The sequence below is a fragment of the Pipistrellus hanaki genome (assembly GCF_964339955.1).
Source record: "Pipistrellus hanaki genome assembly, chromosome: 10".
Taxonomy (NCBI): domain Eukaryota; kingdom Metazoa; phylum Chordata; class Mammalia; order Chiroptera; family Vespertilionidae; genus Pipistrellus; species Pipistrellus hanaki.
In genome coordinates this window covers 72,063,773-72,085,866 of record NC_140512.1, presented here as the reverse complement: position 1 = coordinate 72,085,866, position 22,094 = coordinate 72,063,773, and the positions used below count along the sequence as shown (strand labels likewise).

General features: G+C 49.1%; 2 protein-coding genes across 7 annotated transcripts in view; one reads left to right on the top strand and one right to left on the bottom strand.

Annotated features, from left to right (window-relative positions):
• The window catches only part of LMBR1 (limb development membrane protein 1), a 124,074-nt gene extending 107,577 nt beyond the window's left edge, over positions 1–16,497 (top strand). For all 6 annotated transcript variants that reach the window (XM_084897534.1, XM_084897538.1, XM_084897535.1 and 3 more), the window contains 2 exons: positions 13,584–13,745; positions 15,617–16,497. In XM_084897534.1, the coding sequence (XP_084753660.1) occupies positions 13,584–13,745; positions 15,617–15,702 (248 nt within the window). In that variant the 3' untranslated portion in view covers positions 15,703–16,497. The remainder of the gene's footprint in view (positions 1–13,583; positions 13,746–15,616) is intronic.
• Positions 16,498–21,818: 5,321 nt separating this feature from the next.
• Positions 21,819–22,094, bottom strand: part of RNF32 (ring finger protein 32) — a gene marked incomplete at both ends in the record, with an annotated part of 30,916 nt that continues 30,640 nt past the window's right edge. Inside the window, one exon of the mRNA XM_084897293.1 lies at positions 21,819–22,034. Within this exon, the coding sequence (XP_084753419.1) occupies positions 21,819–22,034 (216 nt within the window). The remainder of the gene's footprint in view (positions 22,035–22,094) is intronic.

Sequence of the window (22,094 nt, the reverse complement as noted above, 5' to 3'; positions counted from 1 at the left end):
ATGGTTTGACGATTTACATTAAAGTCCTTTATCCATTTTGAGTTTATTCTTGTGTATGGTGTAAGTTGGTAGCGTAGTTTTATTTTTTTTGCATGTATGTGTCCAATTTTTTCAGCACTATTTATTGAAGAGACTCTCTTGATTCCATTGTATGCTCTTGCCTTTTTTGTTAAATGTTAATTAAGTGAAATGGCTTAGGTCAATTTTGGGGTTCTCTGTTCTGTTCCATTGATAAATACCTTTTTTTGTGCCAGTACCAGGCTGTTTTGATTACGGTGGTTTTGTAGTATAACTTGAAATCTGGTATTGTGATTCCTTCAATTTTGTTTTTATTTCTCAAAATTTCTGCAGCTATTCGGGGTCTTTTTTGATTCATATACATTTTTGGAGTATTTGTTCTAGATCTGTGAAATATGCCATTGGTATTTTAATAGGGATTGCATTGAATCTGTAGAGTGCCTTGGGTAGTATGGACATTTTAATGATGTTGATTCTACCAATCCATGTACACGGTATATTCTTCCACTTGTTTATATCTTCTTCTATCTCTTTTTTCAGTGTCCTGTAGTTTTCCGAATATAGGTCTTTTGCCTCCTTGATTAAGTTTATTCCTAAGTATCTTAATTTGTTATTGTTGTTGCAATGAGATTGTTTATTTAGCTTCTCTTTGTGAGAATTTATTATTGATGTATAAAAAAACCATCGAGCCGAAACCAATTTGGCTCAGTGGATAGAGCGACGGCCTGCGGACTGAGGGGTCCCGGGTTTGATTCTCCTCAAGGGCATGTACCTTGGTTGTGGGCACATCCCCAGTGGGGGGTGTGCAGGAGGCAGCTGATTGAGGTTTCTCTCTCGTTGATGTTTCTAACTTTCTATCCCTCTAACTTCCTCTCTGTAAAAAATCAATAAAATATATTTATTTTAAAAACCATTGATTTTTTGGTGTTGATTTTGTTTACTGCTAGATTGCCAAGTTCATTTATTAAATCTATTAGTTTTTTTTTTGAGTCTATAGGGTTTTCTATCTATAATATCATGTCATCTGTGAATAGTGAGAGTTTTACTTTCTCCTTTCCAATTTGGATACCTTTTGTTTCTTCTTGTCTGATCACTGTGGTTAGAATTTCTTGTACTATATTGAATAGAGAGGTAAAAATGGACATCCCTATCTTGTTCCTGTTCTTAGGGGAAATACTGTTAGTTTTTGCCCATTGAATATGATGTTTGCTGTAGGTTTGTCAAATATGGTCTTTATCATGTTGAGATATGCTCCCTTTCTTCCCACTTTGCTGAGACTTTTTATAAAAAATGTGTGTTAGATTTTGTCGAATGATTTTTCTGCATCTATCAATGTGATCATGTGATTTTTGTCTTTTAATATTTTTTATGTGATGTATGTTTATTGATTTGCAAATATTATACCAGTCTTGAATCCCTGGAATACATCCCACTTAGTCATGGTGTATACATAACAATTTGGCCACTCAGTGTGTGTGTGTGTGTGTGAGTTTATTTATTTATTTATTTATTTATTTATTAGAGGCCCTGGAATACATCCCACTTAGTCATGGTGTATACATAACAATTTGGCCACTCAGTGTGTGTGTGTGTGTGTGTGTGTGTATTTATTTATTTATTTATTTATTTATTTATTTATTTATTTATTAGAGGCCCCGGTGCATGAATTCGTGCATGGGTGGGTCCGACCAGCCTGCCCAGGGGGAGGGGACATGGGCGGTTGGCCGGACTACCTGCTGGTTGAACTCCTGGTCAAGGGGACAATTTGCATATTAGCCTTTTATTATATAGAATATACACTGAGTGGCCAGATTATTATGCGTTCAGAGATCATAATAATCTGGCCACTCAGTGTATGTTTACCAAGGTTATATCCTCTTATTGAATCAATTCTTTTAGTGTTATGTAGTGACCTTTGTTGTCTCTTGTGATGGCCTTCATTTTGAAGGATATTTTGTTGGATATGAGTATTGCCATTCCAGCTTTCTTTTCTTTTCCATTTACATGGAAAGAATTTTTAATCCCTTTTACTCTCATCCTGTGTGTGATTATTAATATTTGCAGTGTGTATAGAAGTTTGCTGTTAGCTTTTGGGTGAGTTGAAGCTTCAGACACTTTAGTGTCAGGGACACTTACAGCTTCTGTTTCTAAGCCTCCCCCTAGACAGGTAATGTGATTTAGTTCCCTGCTGACAAATCCTCACGAGAGAGGCCATGGTGTGATGTGGCTGCCCTCTTTGGTAGGAAGCAGTGGAGAGAGAATGCAGGAAGATGGAGCAGTTCTCCGCATTCTATGCTGGGTGCCTCTCCTGCACACCTGACTGCATTGGGGTAGGGTGGGGTGGGGTATTCAGAGGGCAGGGAAGATGGAGGTTGTGTTGGGCACCTCTCTTGGACATCTGACTGACAATCCAGACTGATTACCTGTCATTGAGGTTCCTGGTCTATGAAGGCTGGAGAGTGTTTACTTAGAATCACTGAAGGTCATACTTCAATGATTGGGAGGAGGGGGGATGATCGGGAGCGGGGCTAGCAGGGTGGAGGGGCCACGGGTGGTTGGATGGCCGGCCCTGGTCCCGATTGGTTTGATTGGCCACTGCAATGTGCATCATAGCCACCAGTCATTCTGGTCATTCCACCATTCGGGTGCTTGTCTTTTATATAAATAGATTATGTGTAACAGGATATTGTAAAAATTAAGTTATGAAATTTTTATTAAAATCTATCTTACATACCATTATATTGGCTGGGCTGCAAAAATGTTCATTGTGGGCCACATGCGGACCGCGGGCTGTGAGTTTAATGTACTTGCTTTACACCTCTTAATCTCTTGTTTAGGGCACTGTTAAATGCTGTTTATGACTGATTAGATCAGGCAAAGACTCAAAGCTTCCAGAGATGCCTCTTCCTACAGACTGATAGGATTCCTACAGACTGATTTGAATTGCCCCAGGCAATTTTCATCAGGTGTGGCAAGACTTTTTTTCCAACAGAGTAGGGCAGTTGCTTCTGCCTGGAAGCTACTTGTTATTTTTAGTCTCTGAAGTGGCTCAGAGCAAGATGTTTTCCAATAGGGTATGTCCATATATTCTCTCCCCACCACCACCACCAGGCAGGGCAGACATCTGTGTTAGAAATATATCCTCCGCTGCATGAGGGAATGACTCAGCATTGGAAACTTGGGGTGTCTGCCTTCTGAGCTCCACCCCCAGAGTCCCCAGTTCTGGGTTTTGCTCACATAGCTCCAGTCCACTTCACCCTCCCTCTGCTCTAGCACAAGGTGGGTAGCTCCACAGGGAATTTTGTGTGTTGGTCCTTTAAGAGGGTGCTTAATTTCCAGCTCTCTCCCTGGAAGATAATATCCCACTGCTTTTCACAGCCTGATGTTATGTGGGTACCCTCCTTAGTTTGGTGCTCTCTGCTGGGGAGCCCAGCTTGGGCATTAGGTCCCAGAGTTCTCAGCAGCAACCCCCACAGCTGAGATATCTCTCGGGAACTCAGCTGCTGCCTGTGGGTGCCTGACCAGCCCTTTCGCACTTCTGCGCCCCCCCCCCCCCACCACCAGTCTCTATGCCATCTCTACTTTCAGTCCTCAGGCATCAGGGTTCTCGCCTATGAGTTTTCTGTTGATTATTCAGGATGTTTTTCCTTTGCAACAGCATGGATGGAACTGCAGATTATTGGCAGTGATAATTTAAAAGAAGGCTAGGATAGGAGGATAGGCAAAGCTTCTGCCAGCTTGCTGCCTGTCCCAAGTCCTTAATCTGTAGTATACATTTTAAACTTACCACAGTCTACCTTCAGGTTATACTTGGTATAAGGACCTTATACCAATGCACAGTTAACCCTTGAGGAACATAGGGGCTACAGGTGCCAAACCACTGCACAGTCAAAAATCCACTTTTATATAACTTTTGACATCCCCCCTCGAATTTATTCTTATAGGATTGGTTCCAAACCGCCCCTCCCCCACTCCTAGGTACCAAAATCAGCAGATGCTTAAGTCCCATATATAAAAAGGTATAGATCAATGAATACAGCCAGTCCTCAGATTTCCAACTGGGATCAAAAACAGTACAGGTGTTTATTAATTTAAAAAAATCTGCATATAAGTGGGTCCACACAGTTCAAACCTGTGTTGTTCCATTTTTTCCTGTCAGCTTTTGTGCTACTTTGTCATACATTTTACTTGCACGTTATAAACCCCACTAGAGGCCCAGTGCATGAAATGCATGCATTGGGTGGGGAGGTAGGAAGTCCCTCAACCTGGCCTGTTCCCTCTCGTGGGGAGCAGGCCTAAGCCAGCAGACAGACATCCCTCTCGCAGTCCGGGACTTCTTGCTCCTTATTGCCTGCTTGCTTGCTGCTCCTTATTGCTCAGCTCACTGCTCCTTAATGCTGCTGCGGAGGGGGGAGAGACTCCTGCCGTCGCCGCTGTGCTTGCCAGCTGAGAGCTCAGCTTCTGGCTGAGCAGTGCTCTCCCTATGGGGTTGCACTGACCACCAGGGGGCAGCTCTTGTGTTGAGCTTCTGCCCCTGCTGGTCAATGCACATCATAGCGACTGGTTGTTCTGCTGTCATGATTGCTTAGGCTTTTATCATGTTTTTATTTTTGCTTCAAATGATATTTTAAAGAGATTTCAAACTAAAAAGTTTTTTCTGTGTAGCCACATAGTAATCATTTCTGTTGCTCTTCAGTTCTTTATGTAGAAGCAGATTTCCTTCTGGTAGCATTTCCTTCAGCCAGGAAGACTGTCTTTAACATTCCTTGTAATGCAGGTTTGCTAGTGTTGGATTCTTTCATCTTGATGTATGTGTTTTTATTTTGCCTTTTTTTTTTTTAAAGATATTTTTGCTGGGTATAGAATTTAAAATGGACTTAGTTTTTTCCCTCAGTATTTTAAAGTTGTTACTTAACTGTTTTCTCATTTGCATAGTTTTTGACAAGAAATCTTGTGATCATTATCTTTTTTTATGTGACCTTTTAAAAAATTTGACTGCTGGCCAAAACCGGTTTGGCTCAGTGTAGAGCATCAGTCTGCAGACTGAAAGGTCCCGGGTTTGATTCCGGTCAAGGGCATGCACCTTGATTGCGGGCACATCCCCGGTAGGGGGTGTGCAAGAAGCAGCTGGTCAATGTTTCTTTCTCATCAACGTTTCTAGCTCTCTATCTCTCTCCTTTCCTCTCTGTAAAAAAATCAATAAAATATATTTAAAAAATAAAAAAAATTTGACTGCTGGAACGAAGATGGTGGCATAGGTAAACACACCCAATCTGCTGCTGTACACAACAATTTCAAAAATAAAACTAAAAAATAAAATTCTATCACCCAAAACCCGAGGGAAAGCTGGATGAAAGGAAGCCCTACAACTAGACTGGAAGATAAAGAGGAGAATTCAGGGCACAAGCGCTGGAAAACTAAGGTAGGGGGGTGAGGACGCTATACAGACTGGTGGCGGATCCTGGCTGGTGGAGGGTGTTGCTTTCTTCAACCTGAAGAGAGACAAGCTCCAGATCTCTCTGAAATCCAGTTTTTGGGGAGAGGCTAGACTGTCTGCCATCGGGTTGGAAAGTGAGGGTGGCTTGCTTGCAGAGCTGTGCACAAGAATATTTGTTTGCTGTGCGGGGAGCGCGAGATGCGGGGAGACTCGGGGACTCACTCGGAGAGGCTGCGGACGGGCAGCCATTGCTGTTGGCCATGCCCCAGCCTAGTGACGCCCTGAGACGCCGCCCCACGCAACCTACAACACACACCCAAGCTCCAAGCAGCAGGTTTTGCATATGAATGGCCCTCTCTGTTGCAGTTTAACCTAACAAACTGTTAAAGTCCAAGGAGGAAAGGACTGTGGCTCTCGCTGTAGCTCCTGCAGGGTTGCCTGAGACAGTAGCTGAACTACACCCCATTGGAGACTCAGAAGCTAGTGTTCCTAGTGCTCAGTTTTAATGCCTCACACCTATAAGTGACACATTCGGGTGACGGACTCAGTGAGCACCAAAACCCCAGTGAAACAAGGCGTGTTTCCAGTGCAGCAGTTCTTCCTTTACAGACAGAGCAGATCCTCACAGACAAGTGGCCTGGAGGTCAGTTCCTCCCAGTGTACCAACAGCAATCAAGGCTTAATTACACCAAGACTTTGCACTCAGCCCACAAAGGGATATACCAAAAGCAACCACCTCAGGTGATTGGGGAAGCTGACCTATAGGTCACAGACCACACAAAGCCACTCCATCAACACATGGAGGCAGCCAAAATGAGGATACACAGAAGCATATCACGAGATATTTTGGGAGAGATAGAGAAAAATAAACTACTGGACGACACAGTTCAGAATCACATTTATAAGGTTACTCAAGAATCTTCTAAAAACCTTTGAGAAACTTGATGAGACCTCCAAGAAGCTTGGTGAGACCTTCAAGGACCTTAATGAGAATACTAAAAAAATAGAAAAGGACCAGCCAGAAATTAAACATACATAGTCTGAAATAAAGAATATACAGAAATTCTACTAGAGACCAACGTGCCCCAAGAATCAAAACAAAGATCTGGAATATAAGGAAGCAAAAATCACCCAATCAGAGAGGCAAAAAGAAAGAAGAATCCAAAAGTGTGAGGATAGTGTAAGGAGCCTCTGGGACTGCTTAAAACATACCAACATCTGGATTTTTAGGATGTCAGAAGAAGAGAGCGAGCAGGATATTGAAGGCATTTTGAAAGAAATAATGACAGAAAACTTCCTACCTGGTGAAAGAAATAGACTTACAAGTTCAGGAAGCGCACAGAACCCCAAGCAAGAGGAATCCAAAGAGGAACACACCAAGACACATCATAATTAAAATGCCAAAGGCAAAAGAAAAGAGAAAAGCTTACAAGCAGCAAGAGAAAACCAGTTAGTTACCTACAAGGGAACACCCATACGACTGTCAGCTGATTTCTCAACAGAAACTATGCAGGCCAGAAGGGAGTGGCAAGAAATATTCAAAATGATGAACAACAAGAATCTATAACCAAGATTACTCTACCCTGCAAAGCTGTCATTCAGAATTGAAGGTCAGATAAAGAGCTTCACAGACAAGAAAAAGTTAAAGGAGTTCATCAACACCAAACCAGGATTACATGAAATGTTGAAGGGTATTCTTTAAGAAGAGGAAGAAGAAGAAAAAAGTAAAGGTAAAAATTATGAACAACAAAAAGACATCAAATACATACCTTCCAACAAGTGAATCTAAAAATCAAGTGAATAAATAATCTGAACAAAATGGACTGGTGAATGTAATAGAATCAGGGACATAGAAAGGATTTGGACTAACAATTCTCAGGGGGAAGGGGGTTTGAGGGGTGCGGGAAGAGATTGGACAAAAATCTTACACCTATGGATAAAGTCAGTGGCGGGGGTAAGGGCATGGGGTGGGGTTGGGAATGAGGTGGAGGGGAACTATAGTGGCGGGGGAGGGGGGGGGAGAGGAACACCTGTAAGAATCTGAACAATAAAGATTTGTTTAAAAAAAATTTGACTGCTTATAAAATTTTTCTTATCACTTAAACACTTGGATGATGATGTGCCTTGGGTTAGTTTTCTTATGTATCTTGCACATGGAGTTTATTGAACTTCTTTGAACTATTGGTATAATTTTCATCAAATTTGCAAGATGTTCAGCCATTGTTTCTTCAAATATATTTTCCATTCTCACTTCTCTTTCCTTTAAGAACTGTCACCACAAGCACATTAGCAATTTGAAATTAATTCACAGGTCACTGATGCTCTCTTAATTTTTGGTCTTGTTTTTATTTCTGTGTTTCATTTTGAATAGTTCCATTGATGTGTCTTCTATTCTATGATCTCTTCTTTTGCAGTGTCTAATCTGTCATTAATCCCTTCTATTGTGTGTTTTATATCTTATACTTTAGTTTTCTTCTATAGAAGGCCAACTTGGGTTTGTTTTATATTTTCCATGCCTCTGACTTAACTTCAATTTTTCTTTTAGTTTTTGAAATAGTTGACTCTTGAACAACAAGTGGCTTAGGGTTGTGATCCCCTACACAGTTGAGAATCTGTGTATGATTTGACTCCTCTAAAACTTCATGTGGCAGAGGAAATCTGGTGTCTTTTACTCCATCTTTGCTGGAATATAAAGTTAATTAACATTTCAAATTGATGTAATTTAATGAGAGTCTACTTGCACAGTAAAATTTAATGTCAAAAGTTAACATCTTTATTTAAATAGTGTTATCTTTCACTTTACCCCCAAAATGGAACCTCTCTTTAGTTTTAGAACAACTTTGTTTTTGAATGAATAAAATGATTGGCAATGAGCCTATTTACATTAATCCTGAAGTTGATGATGTTTAAACTAGTTGTAGATCTTACTCTTCCATTATTTTTGTCACATTTATTATTTGACACTCTTAAGCAAATTTATTTCAAACGTCTGGTTTAGAGGAGGGATTTTGGAAATCTAGTCAACATAATTTAAACTAACACTTTGAGAGTGTGGGTGGGTAGGTGGAGGGGAATGTGTTAATTCCAATGTTTCATCAAAGAATAGTTTAAGTTTAAACTGGTTATTTGTAACAAGATGCATGTGTCCTTTCCGGCAGTCCTACAGGGAAGCCGAGCATGCACGTCAGCCGTGTGGTTTGCCAGCGCACTGCGGGAACGATCCTTCAGTGTGTGAGGCTGTGACCTCTCATTGTCTTGCTAGTTGAGAACATGAGTGTTCTTGCTGAGCATCGAAGCTGACTGGTGGCTAATGCACACACATTCTGTCACTCACAGTGCAGGTGGTAACCAGCTCCTGCTTGGAGTGAGGCTAAGTTGGTCCCTTCGTTCTGTAATATGAACAGAAAGAGCTCTTGGCTCAGGGCAATAGCAGCAGACGTTTCCACTTGAATCCTAGTGGGCAGGCTGCTGTGCACCTTGTCCTGAAGAGAATTTATTGTCTGATAATCCAAATAATGGGGCCCATGTTTATCCACTGCCTAAGTTTTAGGTTCTTGCCTCATATATGTCTTACTTATCTTTAAAAAATGCACTCATAAATGGGAATAAGCATTTCAATATTTGAGGAGGAGGGTTAACAACATTTGATAACTGAATTTTCTTATAGTTAGTAGTATTTTAAATTTTGCTGCCTTAAAAATTAAGGCTCCCTTACACTTCTCTCCAGAAGTAGAGTTTTTTTTAAAATAAATTTTTATTGTTCATATTATTACAAATGTTCCCCCCCTCCCCCCCCGATTGCTGTCCTCCACCAGGTTCCCACCCCACCCTCTTCCTCCTCTCCACCCCCCCATTGTTCTCATCCATAGGTGCACAGTTTATGTTCAGTCTCTTTCCACATCCCCCTCTCCCCTTTTTCCCATGAATCGTCAATTCACTCCCCTTCCATACCTCTGATTCTATTATATTCAACAGTTAATATTGTTCATCAGATTTTTTTTTTAAATTTCCTTGATTTTTAGATTCACTTGTTGATAGTTACGTATTTGTTGTTCATAATTTTTATCTTTATTTACTTTCTCTTCTGAAAGAACCCCCTTCAACAATTCATATAATTCTGGTTTGGTGGTAATGAACTCCTTTAGCTTTTTTTTTTTATTAGTGAAGCTCTTTATCTGACCTTTGATTCTGAGTGATAGCTTTGCTGGATAGATTATCTTTGGCTGTAGGTTCTTACTATTCATCACCTTGAATATTTCTTGCCATTCCCGTCTGGCCTGCATGGTTTCTGTTGAGAAATCAGCTGACAATCGTGTAGGTGCTCCTTTATAGGTAACTACCTGCTTTGCTCTTGCTGCTTTTAATATTCTCTCTTTGTCTTTTGCTCTTGGGATTTTAATTATGATGTGTCTTGGTGTGGTCCTCTTTGGATTCCTTTTGTTTGGAGTTCTGTGCGCTTCCTGGACTTGTAAGTCTAATTCTTTCACCAGGTTGGGGAAGTTTTCTGTCACTATTTCTTTCAGTATGTTTTCGATATCTTGCTCTCTCTCATCTTCTGGGACCCCCATAATTCTGATGTTGGTTCGCTTGAAGTTGTCCCAGAGGTTTCTTACATTATCTTCAATTTTCTGGATTCTCTTGCCTTCTAGCTTCTGTGGAGGGGTGTCTTCTGGCTCTTTATGTTCCAAATCTTTGACTTGATTCTTGCGATCTTCCATTCTGTTTTTAGGACTCTGTATAATATTTTTTATTTCAGACAATGTATTCTTTATTTCTTGTTGATCCCTTATCATTTCTTGTTGATTCCTTATTAATTCTAGTTGATCCCTTTTCATATCCTCATAGATCTTATCGATCTTTTCTAGGAAATTCTTGAAAAACCTTATAAGCGTAGATTTGAACTCTATATCCAGTCGCTTTTTGTCCTCCATTTCTTTCGTTTGTGATCTATTTCCTGGTCTCGGCATTTTCGCAGCTTTCCTGATGGGGCGAGGTTTCAGGGTGGAGCCTACAGCCTTGGCTTCTGTCAGCCCCACCCTATGCGGCTCCTGCATCTCAGGGTCCTTCAGTACTCCTTGCAAGCACCTCTGAGAGAAAGGTGCCCTCGATTTTCGCCTGCTACCAAACAGTCTAGGCTCTCCCCCAATGAGCCCTGTATTGGGGTTCAGTTCAGTTGGAGGTGGGATTGGAGGTGGCGTTCAGAGCAGTCTGGAGCCCCTGTCTCCTTCCCGCCAGGGCAATCCCGCGGCACACCCAACTGTCCCTTCTTTGCGTGCAATGCCGGGACCTCCTTTCGCCACTCCCCTGGGGTTCCGCCTTACAGCCCAGCTCCCTCTGTTTGAGCCTGGGTCCCTGGGGTCTGGCCTAGAACTGGGGTTCAGAGCAGTCGGACTGGGGCCAAGCACAGTTGGAGGTTTTATGTCCTTCCCGCTAGGGAACGCCAGCCAGGCACTCAGCCGCCCCTCCTCTCCTGCTCCGTCCTCTCCGCGCGCACTGCGCGTCTCTGTACCTTAGGCTTTTACAGCTCCTCCGCTCTTCCTTCTGGCCTTCTCCTTGCTTCTCGTTGTAGAATTTCCAGTCAGTCGACTTTCCTGTAGTTCTGGGTAATGTCCATTTTATATTTTAGTTGTATCTTATTGAAATTGTTGTGTGCGGCTGCGGCTAGGTGTTCTACCTGTTCAGCCATCTTGTATTCTCCCCCCAGAAGTAGAGATTTTTAAGTATTACACATGTGAATAGTAAGTGTTTTTAAGTTAAAACTTAAGTATTGTTACTTTTTCTTAAGTGTTAGTACTTTTAATAAAAAGGTACATTTTTCAGTTTAACGATTGCCATGATGTTAGAGAAGTGATTGCCGAGGTCTCTTGCTATCCAGTCTCACAGAAGATTTTCAGGATTGAAGAGCGCTATGTGATCCTAGTCAGCACTAGTTAGGTTTGTAAAATATGAAACTAAATTGGGACAATAGTGTCTCGGCCCGGTATTTGCGCAGCGCTCTGTGCAACCTGGCAGCAGTCCCCGTGGACAGCAGAGCTGTCCTGGGACCGAAGTGTCCATGAGGGTGTTGCTCTTTGCCTGGTATTTCATCTCAGGGCTTGACCCTGAGTTTCAAGATACTAAGTTGATTCCACTGAGAAATTCTAGTGAGAGCACTTTCCAGAACATTGTTCCCAGATGTGTGTTCCATTCTCACACCGGGTGCATCCTGCCAACCACATTAACACGTGGCAGTGTGGTCCCAACGTGGTCACGTTCCGGGAGTGGCTGATCACTTTAGCTCACATCGGTGGTTTCCAAAGTGGAGACTGGGCCCCAGGAATTCACAAAGGAAGACTTGGGCCATGTGAACAAATCAGGAGAACTTGCATTTGCCTTTATTGTTGTTGTTTTTAGCTAAGTCTTTGTGTGCGATATGTCTGCCAGGGAATAGCATCATTTACAAATAATTGCACACACGTTGGGTCTATGTGCTCTCACTTTGTTTTGCTAATGGGTGATGTCTGATCAAGAAGGTTCAGACTAGGCAAGGCTCCGAGGAGTGTCCGGCAGGGATTCTGTCTGTGCCTCCCAGCTCCTCCAGCAGCGAGTGTCACGCTACGTGAGATTTGCGCATCTGTGTGCTTTTCTTACAGAAAGAGCCCCAGCTCCACTAGGTTCTCAAAGGCTTCTTTGGCCCCGAAGGTCACATGTCTCTGGGCTGAAACCAGTGACACTTGTTTGGACCGACTCTATCTTGTTTACAGATGCCTTCTTAGGTTAAATTATAGGGTATTCTATATTTTTATTAAAAAATAAAATATATAATTAGACACGTATTCCTTTTAACAAGTAAATGTTAAACAAGTGGCACATGGGGAGTAGGCGGGGCGGACTTCTGAGGATCTGCAGCCACGGCCGTTGCCATGGTCTCATGGTGTGGGGCCATGCAGCACCCCTGGCTGGACTCTGGGTCCCCGTTTCCTTTAGAAAGATGTTGTTGTATGCCTTCATTAGTCTTCCAGCTTCTTAAAAGGTTTAGTACATTGTTGTCTCTCAAAGCCAAAGTCATTGGTGCGGGTCAGATGTGACTGCACAAGAGCTGCTTTGGAAACTTCCTGTTTGGCGTGGAGTTTCCTGCTCTCTGTGGCTGCTTCTGTGGAGTCTGCCCGGGGCAGGCGATGGGATTGCATTGGGATGGAGATGAGAGTTAAGTCTGAAAGTTGGCTGACAAGGTGAAATGGAGTTTAGTCGAAGTCATTCTTGAAACCCTTGGAGTACTCATAAAACAAAGGTTTTGATTTATAGTGCTTTGTGGTTACAGTTTTATATGACCCCCTGTAGCTCTTTAAGTTCTTCCTTGGGAGATGGCAACAGTTTACCAAGGGTCAGATAATCTTACCATTCACACATCCTTTCCCGTAAGTATGGCCAGGGCCCATGCTCATCGACGCGGACTATTTAAATTACTGCTTTTATAAGCGTGTGCAGGTGAGTTAAGTATGACAACCATGCTCGTTTCCAGCTGCGCCATTTCATTCGCCAAGCCTGTAGCACCTGATTCCCACGAATGGTGCTTCCTGAAGAGGAATCCCCTGTGCTTAGTAATGCATGTAGTGAGCATTGGGTGTGCGCAGGGCTTTGCTTTGGCATTGGGGCCACCGGAACCAGAAAGACAAGCCCGTGCTCCATATCCTGTGGGAAAGAAGGCAGGAGAGCAGCCAGAGGAGGCACCGCTGTTCCAGGTCATGTGTGCGATGGAGAAACAGGATTTGACTAGAGGGCATGGAGGGGCAGACGCCCTTTCCAATAAATGGACTCGGGGGAGGGGGAGAGGGAGGGTTGTCAGGTGTCTTTTTCCACCAGACCCTGTTTCCTGGGTCAGTGTGCACTCCCCCCGCCCCATCCTTACTCTCCTCTGCGCCCCCCTCCCACCCCAGCAGCAGGGCAGTTCTGACAGTGTGAGCATGACCTTGGTGTGACCTCGTTGTGAGTGGCACATGGGGAGTAGGCGGGGCAGACGGTCTGGTTCCACAGGCATCGTCACTGACAGAAATGGGGAGGTCCGAGGAACTGGCTCAGATGGGTGCTTTATTCTGTGATGTCTGTGAATGCATCGTACCTGATTTTAAGGGCTGTTTGTTTTTAACAGGAATCACTAGATTCGATCTTCTGGGAGACTTCGGAAGGTTTAACTGGCTGGGAAATTTCTACATTGTGTTATCCTACAATCTGCTTTTCGCTGTGGTGACCACACTGTGTCTGGTCAGAAAATTCACCTCCGCGGTCCGGGAAGAGCTCCTCAAGGCCCTAGGTAATGCGCAGGCGCGGCGTGGTCCCTCCTGCTGATCAGTAACTGCCGGGAGAGTTAGTTTTCTGTTTCTCTCATTTTTCCAAACGTGAGCGCTCAGAGGTCACAGTCCTGACCTGTGAACTCTCCCCAGGAAGCCCACCCTCCTCACCGGCAAGGCCCCCTCTCTGAGGACGGAGGGTCCGAGCAGGCATCGTCCTCGGGGCTGAGCTCCTTCGAGGTGTCTGCTCTGCGCAGTGAGCTCACAGGCAGGGAAAGCCTGTTCTCCATTCCTGGGAGGAGGCTCCTGACCCTCTTCCGTGGCCACTCGCACGGGCAGTGGGAGCGACTCCTCAGAGGGTGTAAATGTGCCCCGGAGTGTATTTGTGCTCTCACGGCAGCGGTGACACAGCACGACCAGCCTTCGGATGTGGGCGCCCAGGGTAATGGAAAGGACCACAGCTCCCGGGTGCGGGCCTGAGCCTGTAGCACGCAGGAGAGGGCAGATGGTAGGCGATCCTGACGGGAGCTCACTCACCTGCCCTGGCAGCACTCGCGCTTGCACTCCACACTCCATGTGCTCCCAGCTCCTGGACAGCGGCCCGATGCTGGCACTGAGGCCTGCGCTCAGGTAACAGCCCGTGAGCGACAGCTTGGCTCACCGGGGCTTCCCAGCCCAGGCACTGAAGGGTGACCCTTGGGCCCGGCCGGCATGGCTCAGTGGAGGAACATGAACGTAGGAAGCAGGAAGTCAGGGTTCCATTCCCGTCAGGCACATGCCTGGTGTGGGCTCCATCCCCAGTGTGGGGCTTGTAGGAGGCAACTGATCAGTGATTCATCTTTGATGTTTCCATCTCTCTCCCTTCTCTGAATTCAATAAAGAAAAAAATACACATATTTTAAATAAAGAAAGGGTGACCTTGGGGAAGGAGAAAGATTTCAGATTGTTTGTGCTTTGCTTTATATAACCCTGTAGGGAGGTAGGGAGGTGGCTGATGGGATAGTGGCCGAAAGGGGAAAGTTGTGCCTCACGTCAGCGGAGCCCAGAAAGCGGACGGGTCCCTGCCAGCTGCGGGTTCTGGCTGTGGGTCTGCACGGCATGGGACCAGGCACTTCCGCTGGCAGCGTGCAGCTCGCTCAGCTCCACGGCACCTCTGCCACAGGCGGCTGTGGCTGAGCGTGCCGCTGCGAGCAGGGCCTGGACACCGTCGACGCTCAGCTTAGCTACGGACGATGGCGCCCATGGTGGCTTCTGCACAAGACAGACACTGGTTCCTCCAAACCCCAGCCGGCGGCACCCATGTTTCAGAAGGAACCCCACCCAGGAGGGCCAGTTCTGTCCCCTCCCATGGTGCAGGGTTCTGAGTGGGGTTCCGAGGAGGTGGCGGCTCAGTGGCACCGGTTGCTGTGACTGACATCAATACTTTCTATTCTCTGAGATACCTTTCTTCAACTTGTTGCTTTGCCATTTCTTTCTCTTTTCATTTGGATAATGATTTCCATTGCCTTTCTTTTTAAATGCATGCTTCATATTTTGCTGTGTCTGTCCATGTGTTTTCCTGTGTTCTTCATATGTGTGTATTTTGAGACACAAATAGATGATGCTTGTGTGGGATTGGGCTCCCTGGGAGGCCCCTTGGGTAGGAACAGTCTGGCAGGAGGATCAGTGCTGAGGGGTGGCTGAGGGGGGTAAGGGGACCTTGCAGAGGGGGCAGCTGCCTGCGCCTCTGCACAAGCCCTGCTGCCTCCAGGGGGTGCTGTGCTTGCCACAGGGCTGGCCGGCCCTGGTGGAAGAGAGACCCCGTGGAGGTGTCCGCAGCACCTTCCCTCCTGTTAGTGCCCTGCTGCCCCCCGCCTCGGGCAGAGCCTCCTCTCACCATTTCTTCTCCCTGCAGGGCTCCATAAGCTGCACCTATCCAGGGCGCCCCGGGAGTCGGACGCCTCCAAGCCGTCCGCCAACGGGCACCAGAAGGTCCTGTGAGCCGCTCACACAGCGCAGACACCGAGGGGCTCGGACATTCCCGTCCCACACTCACTTTCTAATTGTCTCCTGGGAACCTGCGGGGCGTGGGTGCCAGCCCACACCCACGCCTGCTCCGTGGGGACAGCCACCAGGAGGCAGCCAGAAAGCTAGGGCCTCCGAGGACTTGCCCCGCCAGGACCTGCACATGCGGAGGCTGCTGGCGGCACCTGGTGCTGGGACAGGAGGTGCCAAGGGCGCCGGGCGAGGCCAGGGCGTGCACCGGTGCAGGAGGGTCTGCCTGGGACGTGGGAGCTGCGTGGCGCCCGTGATATTTCCCACGTCCTTGATGCAGGACAAAGCACACTTCAGATTTAGTCACAGAGGAGAGTCCGGGGAACACCGGGAACTCACCCCCACGCCTGGCCAGCCCTGCACCACCAAGGTGGGAGGGAGTGGCCAGCCGGCTCCAAGTTCATGGCCGGTCAGTGTCTCCTCTTCTGGCGCAGCTGCCAGTGTGAGACCCTCACAGGCTGTATGACTCCATTTTTAAGCCCCTTTTCTAAACTCCACTCCTCGTGCTCCTGTGTCCATCCTAAACTCAGCACTCTGGGTAGAAGCCAGTTTCTTTTGCCGCCTCAGGCTTCACTACTTTTGCCATTTAAACCTCAAACCTGAAAACGCACAGCATCTGGTTCCGGCATAAAAAGAGTTTGGCCGAGTATCTGATCTGCTAGCCTCTCCGTTGTTAAGCTGTAAATAATTCTCGGGTCCTGTCGTGGCCCCACATCCACTGAATAAAGTTGTCCCCCAGGAGACTGAGTTCTGTCAGTCAAGCGTGCCGAATCCAAGGGCGCCCCGCCCACACAGCCCTAAATCCGGTCTCTACATGTCTCTGCATACACAGGTATGTTCACATGTCTGTAAATATGTACATATATTCATATGCACTGTGTGTGCAATGAGCCATCTATGCAGGCAACAGTAAAGTAACTTTTTTTCTCAGATTGTTGCATTTAAAGCTTTTTTGGGGGGAGAAATTATGAAAACCAGGCTGTGTATATTGGACATCAAAACATTTCCACTGAGAGTCAAAATAAGAAAAATGAATGTGTGTTTGCAAGCTCCACTGACGGGACCTGCCCTCCGTGTACACCACCTGCCTTTGGAGCCTCGTGAGATGCAGGTCCCTAACAAAGTGAGGGCTGAACAGCACCGGCCTCGTGGCCGCCGGCAGGGCGCGCACCCAGGAGGCGCATCAGGCCTGCTGCCTGCACCCTGCAGCCGCCTGTGGGCACCGGTGCCAGCGGTGGCTTTCTCGGGAACGTGTGGGAGCCGGCCCTGGGACAGACGGCCACGGAAGAAGACAGGCGTCCTTCAGGAGAGGGGTGCCGCCCAGGACCCAGTCCAGGCACATCCCGGCAGAGTTCTGGGCTCTTGCGAGACGTCCGACGGGCTTTCTGTGTTTGTGTCGGTTTCTCTGAGCACTTCTCTCTGAAGACTGAGCCACCGGCCGGGCCTCCCAGGGAGGCTGCTGCGGACACCCACGCACAGGCCCTGCCCGGTCGCAGCCATGAGGGCTCTGCAGGCTGGTCCCTGCGCACGGGCCTGCAGGGACCTGTCAGTGAGGACTGGCCACGGCCAGCAGCCGTCCCCAAAGTGGCACTGCCCCTCGTGACCACAGGCCTCCCCATCCCTACCTCCTGCGTCTTTTCTGAAGGCGTTAGGCCTGGGGGTACAGATTTCTTGAGGAGACTCAGCCAAGTCCGGTCATTAATTGGTTCTACATATTTAGATAAAATATTTTAAAATTATGAAATTACAGATGATAACTTACATAATGATTTTCCAACCTATTTCTTAGATTCAATGTTTTCTTAGCTTTCTGAACGTTCTCTCTAAACTAGATCTGTTCTAAGTAAATGCACACACACTCCCATTAGCACTCAGTGCAGTGGGTGACGGGCGGGGTGGAACCTTCCTGTGGTCCTGGTGCCCAGGTGGTTAAAGGTGCGTGCACACCTGGTCTTTGGGGCTTCCCGCCTGGCCCCGGTCCTCGGCCCCCGGCCTCCCGGCGCCCCCGCCGCGCCCTCCTCGCGCTGTCCTCGCTGTGGCTGTGCAGGTGGAGCGGGTGGGCGGGCGGGCGGGGCTGGTGCCGCCGTTTGCAGGGACGCCTTCGGTCTCACCGAGCGCAGGCCCAGGCCCCCTGGCCTCACTGCCTCCCATCATAGGTTCAGAGTCCTCAAGGGGCAGGTAACGGACCTTCCATCGCAAACACCGGCCAATGTTCACGGCCGCTGGCCTCAGGGACGGGTGCTGAGGGATGGGGAATGGCAGCAGCCGGCCTCCGTGTGCTCGGCTCACCTCGGCCAAGGCCCCGGGTTCCAGAACGTGCTGCCAGACGCCCGGCAGCGCTGCCAGGCCAGGGGACAGGAAGCTGGGTTCTAAAGTGACCTCGTGCTTTGAAATAGTGATAACACTCCCAGCAGCAGCCATGGGTGCTCCTGACGCCAGGCTTTGCTTTAGCGTGTTATTTGTGTGACTGCATTTACCGGTGTCATTCATTAAACCCCGTTGACCCTGGGGTTTCGTACTGTTAGTAACAGTCTCATTCCCACCTTGAGGTGGGGAAGCTAAAGCACAGAGGTCAGGTAGCCTGCCCAGCGGCCCCAGGCTTCAGAATCCCTGGCGGCGTCAAGCCCCGCCCTCACCCACCACATACATCGCCTCTCAGAGTCTTCCTCCCACTGACAGCGAGGAGCCGAGCCTCCCCGGCCCGGGATGACAGAGCCCCTGCGACCTCCAAACAGCGTCACTCCTCTGCCGAAAGGCGTGGCTCAGACCTGTCACCTCGGTCTTGATGGGGACAATCAGGTAGAGAACACGTGGGAGATATTTGGGCCTTAAGAACACGACTTGATTGCCTTGGAAGGAATTGTGAGAAACCCTCACCTGTCTGAATCCAAGTCACCGACTGGACTCGGAGACAGAAGTATGGCAAAATGAGACAATAAGTTCTCAAAGGCGGGTGTCGTCCAGTTGTGCAGGCACACCTGGGGCAGCGAACACAGCCTGTTTGTTCAGTCCCTCCTCTTGGTCCTCATTGCTGAGTACTATGGGGTCCCCTGTTTCCTCATCCGTCGCCTAGGTCTCCTGTCTCCCATTGGGCCATTTAAAACAATTGGGCTGGGACCTTTCTAGTTGCCCCCACATCCTCCTGCCTAGCTGAGGCAGGTACCCCGGGGGTTTCCACCATGATGCTGGCTGGCTACAGTTCTTTGTTCTTTTTAAAAAAAATTTAATATATTTTATTGATTTCTTACAGAGAGGAAGGGAGAAGGGTAGAGAGTTAGAAACATTGATGAGAGAGAAACACTGACCAGTTGCCTCCTGCACAGCCCCCACTGGGGATGTGCCCGCAACCAAGGTACATGCCCTTGACTGAAATCGAACCCAGGACCTTTCAGGCCAACGCTCTATCCACTGAGCCAAACCCGTTTCAGCTAGTTCTTTGTTCTTATATCCTCTTCCCTCCAGCCTACATTCTGTTTCCGCTGGAGATGCGTCGTGGAGGCCCATTTCCTACAGACGGAGGCGGTTCGGGAAGCTCTCTGGCTCCCCATTCAGCGCACAGGCCCGGTCTGGGCACCTGCAGCCCTAGGGGGCGGTGGAGTCCTGGGTTTCCCGTTTCCGTGCAGAGCGGCTGTGTAGACCCCGGGCTGTGAGGAGGACCAGGGAGAGTGGCCACAGCCCCGCACTCAGCTCCAAGGGCAGAAATGGAACACAGGAGGCTGGCATGTCGACAGCATCTTACACGGACACCCTCTCGGTGTGGCTGATGCATCTGAGCTCAGACGCTCGATAAGTGTCAGCTGTTACTTGAAAAGTTTATTTAAATATTTTAATTTCTCAGCCTTTCTGAGACAATGTCGTGATCGGCTGTAGCAGCTCCTATAATGGACTGCAGCCTTTGAACTTTGAACATGGGCTGCATGGAGACAGCTGACAGCATTTAAAAGCCTTGGAAGTCGTGAGCTTTGGACTTCGGTGTTGCAGAACATTGCTTTACAAAGCCCTGTAGTGTGGATGGGAAATATTTGTTGGGTGTGTTGTAAATATTTTCCTTGTTATTTTTTAACTTTATTTTTATTGCTGACACTATTGCAGGAGTTCCCATTCCCGCCCTGTGTTTTTGCCTGTAGGAAATTTAAAAGTTTGAAGAATCCTCCTGCTTCCTCCCTCACTGCTTAACTGCGACGTGACACACCCCCCCGAGGTGCTCTCAAGTGCAAGTCACTGGTGCTCAGGGTCCTCTCCTGCCGAGCGCACCCGCGGGTCGGTCTGTCTGTCTGTCTGCCAGCACCATCGTGCTGTCAGAAGGCTCACACAGTCCCGTTTCTCCTCCCTCACCATCGGTCACCTGGTGGCCACCGAGGAAGCAGAGCCAGTGCCAGAGCCCCAGGACCTGTGCAGGGGGTCCCGGAGCTGGGGCTCCCCTGGGCTCTGCCAGAGGAAGCAACTGGCCGCGCGCACGGGGCATGGGCCTCCGGCGTGACCTCACCCCACCCGCCCCAGCAGAGAAGGGAGACGCTGCCCCGAGGCCGCGGGCTCAGCCTGGACGCGCAGGCCCCCGGCCGCCCGCCCGCCAGGGACACGGAGCCTCTGGCCCTGAGTCTGCACTCGGCCAGGCACCAGCGGAACCCCCTTTGGGGCCGTTCTGTGGGGCGTGGTCTGAGCGGCAGGAAGCACCTGCGGGGGCCTGGGCCTGGGTGCCTGCGGGCGGCGGAGCAGGTGCGGGATGGAGCCTCGGGCGGGTGCGGGGCGGCTCTGCCCACAGGCTGCCCCTCTGGCCCCAGCACCTCCATCGCTGAGAGGAGCCACTCTGCTGCCACCGCCTCGCTTTAATCGGGGCGCCGGTGCAGAGACCCACGTCCCGCAGCTCAGAAGCCGCAAGTCCGGGCCGAGTCACGTGCAGTGTGCCCTGCGGAACCTCAGATCGCCAGCACCAGCTCAGCACCTGAAGCAAACGGAATTACTATCAAACGGGCACAGGCAGCAGCACCTGGTGTAAACAGCGATTCCTCAATCGCTCGGAGACGGTGCCGGCGGTGGGTTTAAACAGAACCGCTCTCCTCGGGGCCCGGCTCTCCCGGTCACTGACCGCCTCCGCCCTGGCGTCCCTGAGCCATCGGAGGGGCAGTGTCTGCACCGCCCCTCTGCTCAGTGCTCAGCTCGTCCTCAGGCCTGCGGTGGAGGAGCCTGAGGGGACTCCCCACCACAGTCCTGGCTGCACGAGACCACCTGAGCACTCGGGGTTCGCTGCATCCCTCCCATGGCCAGCCCAGGCCAGCCCCCGGCTTCCTGCAGCTGGTGCCTGCTGGTCCAGTCCCGGTGGGAGGAACAGAGGTTTGGGCAGTGCAGAGCCTGGGGAAGCTGGAGACGGGCTCAGGGAGCCCAGGAACAGCCCCGCGCTTCACCGGTGACACGCCTCCCTGACCTCCATCTACAATAGATCCCAGGGTTGGGGCAGTGGACTGGCTGGGCCTTCGAGGGGGATGGTGGGCCAGTGCCCACTTCCCCTGGCTCTGCTGGGCACACCTGCGGCCCGTCTCCCCTGGGACGCTCCGCTGGAACGGCGCTCGAGCTCTGGTCCCCGGTGGTAGGAATCGGTCCAGAGAAGTGAGGCGGGTGCTGGCGTTTTAAGAGGATGAGACAGTAATGAGCAGGCTGTGTCTCCAGCGTTCTGTCCCACTTGGCACCGTTGACAGGTGCACCCTTGCCAACCTGTGCCCACCACGGGCTCGCTGGCTCCCCGTGGAGACGGGCAGGTAGACAGGCTGCCGGAGAGGAAGGGGCACTTCTGTTCTGAGCAACCCTGGCCAGGCCGCTTGGCACAAGTCAGCCGCTACAGAACCTCAGAAACTCAAGTTAGATCCGTCCCTCTCCTGTTTCAACTGGCTGAATGCATGAATCTGGCATGTTCTTTAACAGTAAAGACGGACACAGCTTTTAAAATAGAGTTATATTTCCTATGCACAACTGCATAAGGGTCCTTCCCTTAACCAAACCCCCACAACTTGTCCGAAGTTAAGGCAGATGCTGCCCCCGATGGCGCGGCTTTTCCCTGACCATGAACTTCAGCTTGGAAGAATTTTCTTCTGGTAGCAAGCGCGGCAGAGGGGGCAGGCGTGGAAGGGCGAGCTGTCTCCCAGGGAGAACTGCTCCAGGGCCAGCAGGCACGCGTGGTGGAACACGTGGGAGCAGGACAGGAGCACGGTCCTCCGGGCGCGCGGGCCGCTCCCCGCCAGCGGCGCCAGGCAGATGGAGCACTCGGCGGGCTCCCGCTGCAGGGCCTGCAACACAGGGAGAGCCGTCAGGTGAGCCCACCCGGGTTCGGGGAGACCGAGGTCCTG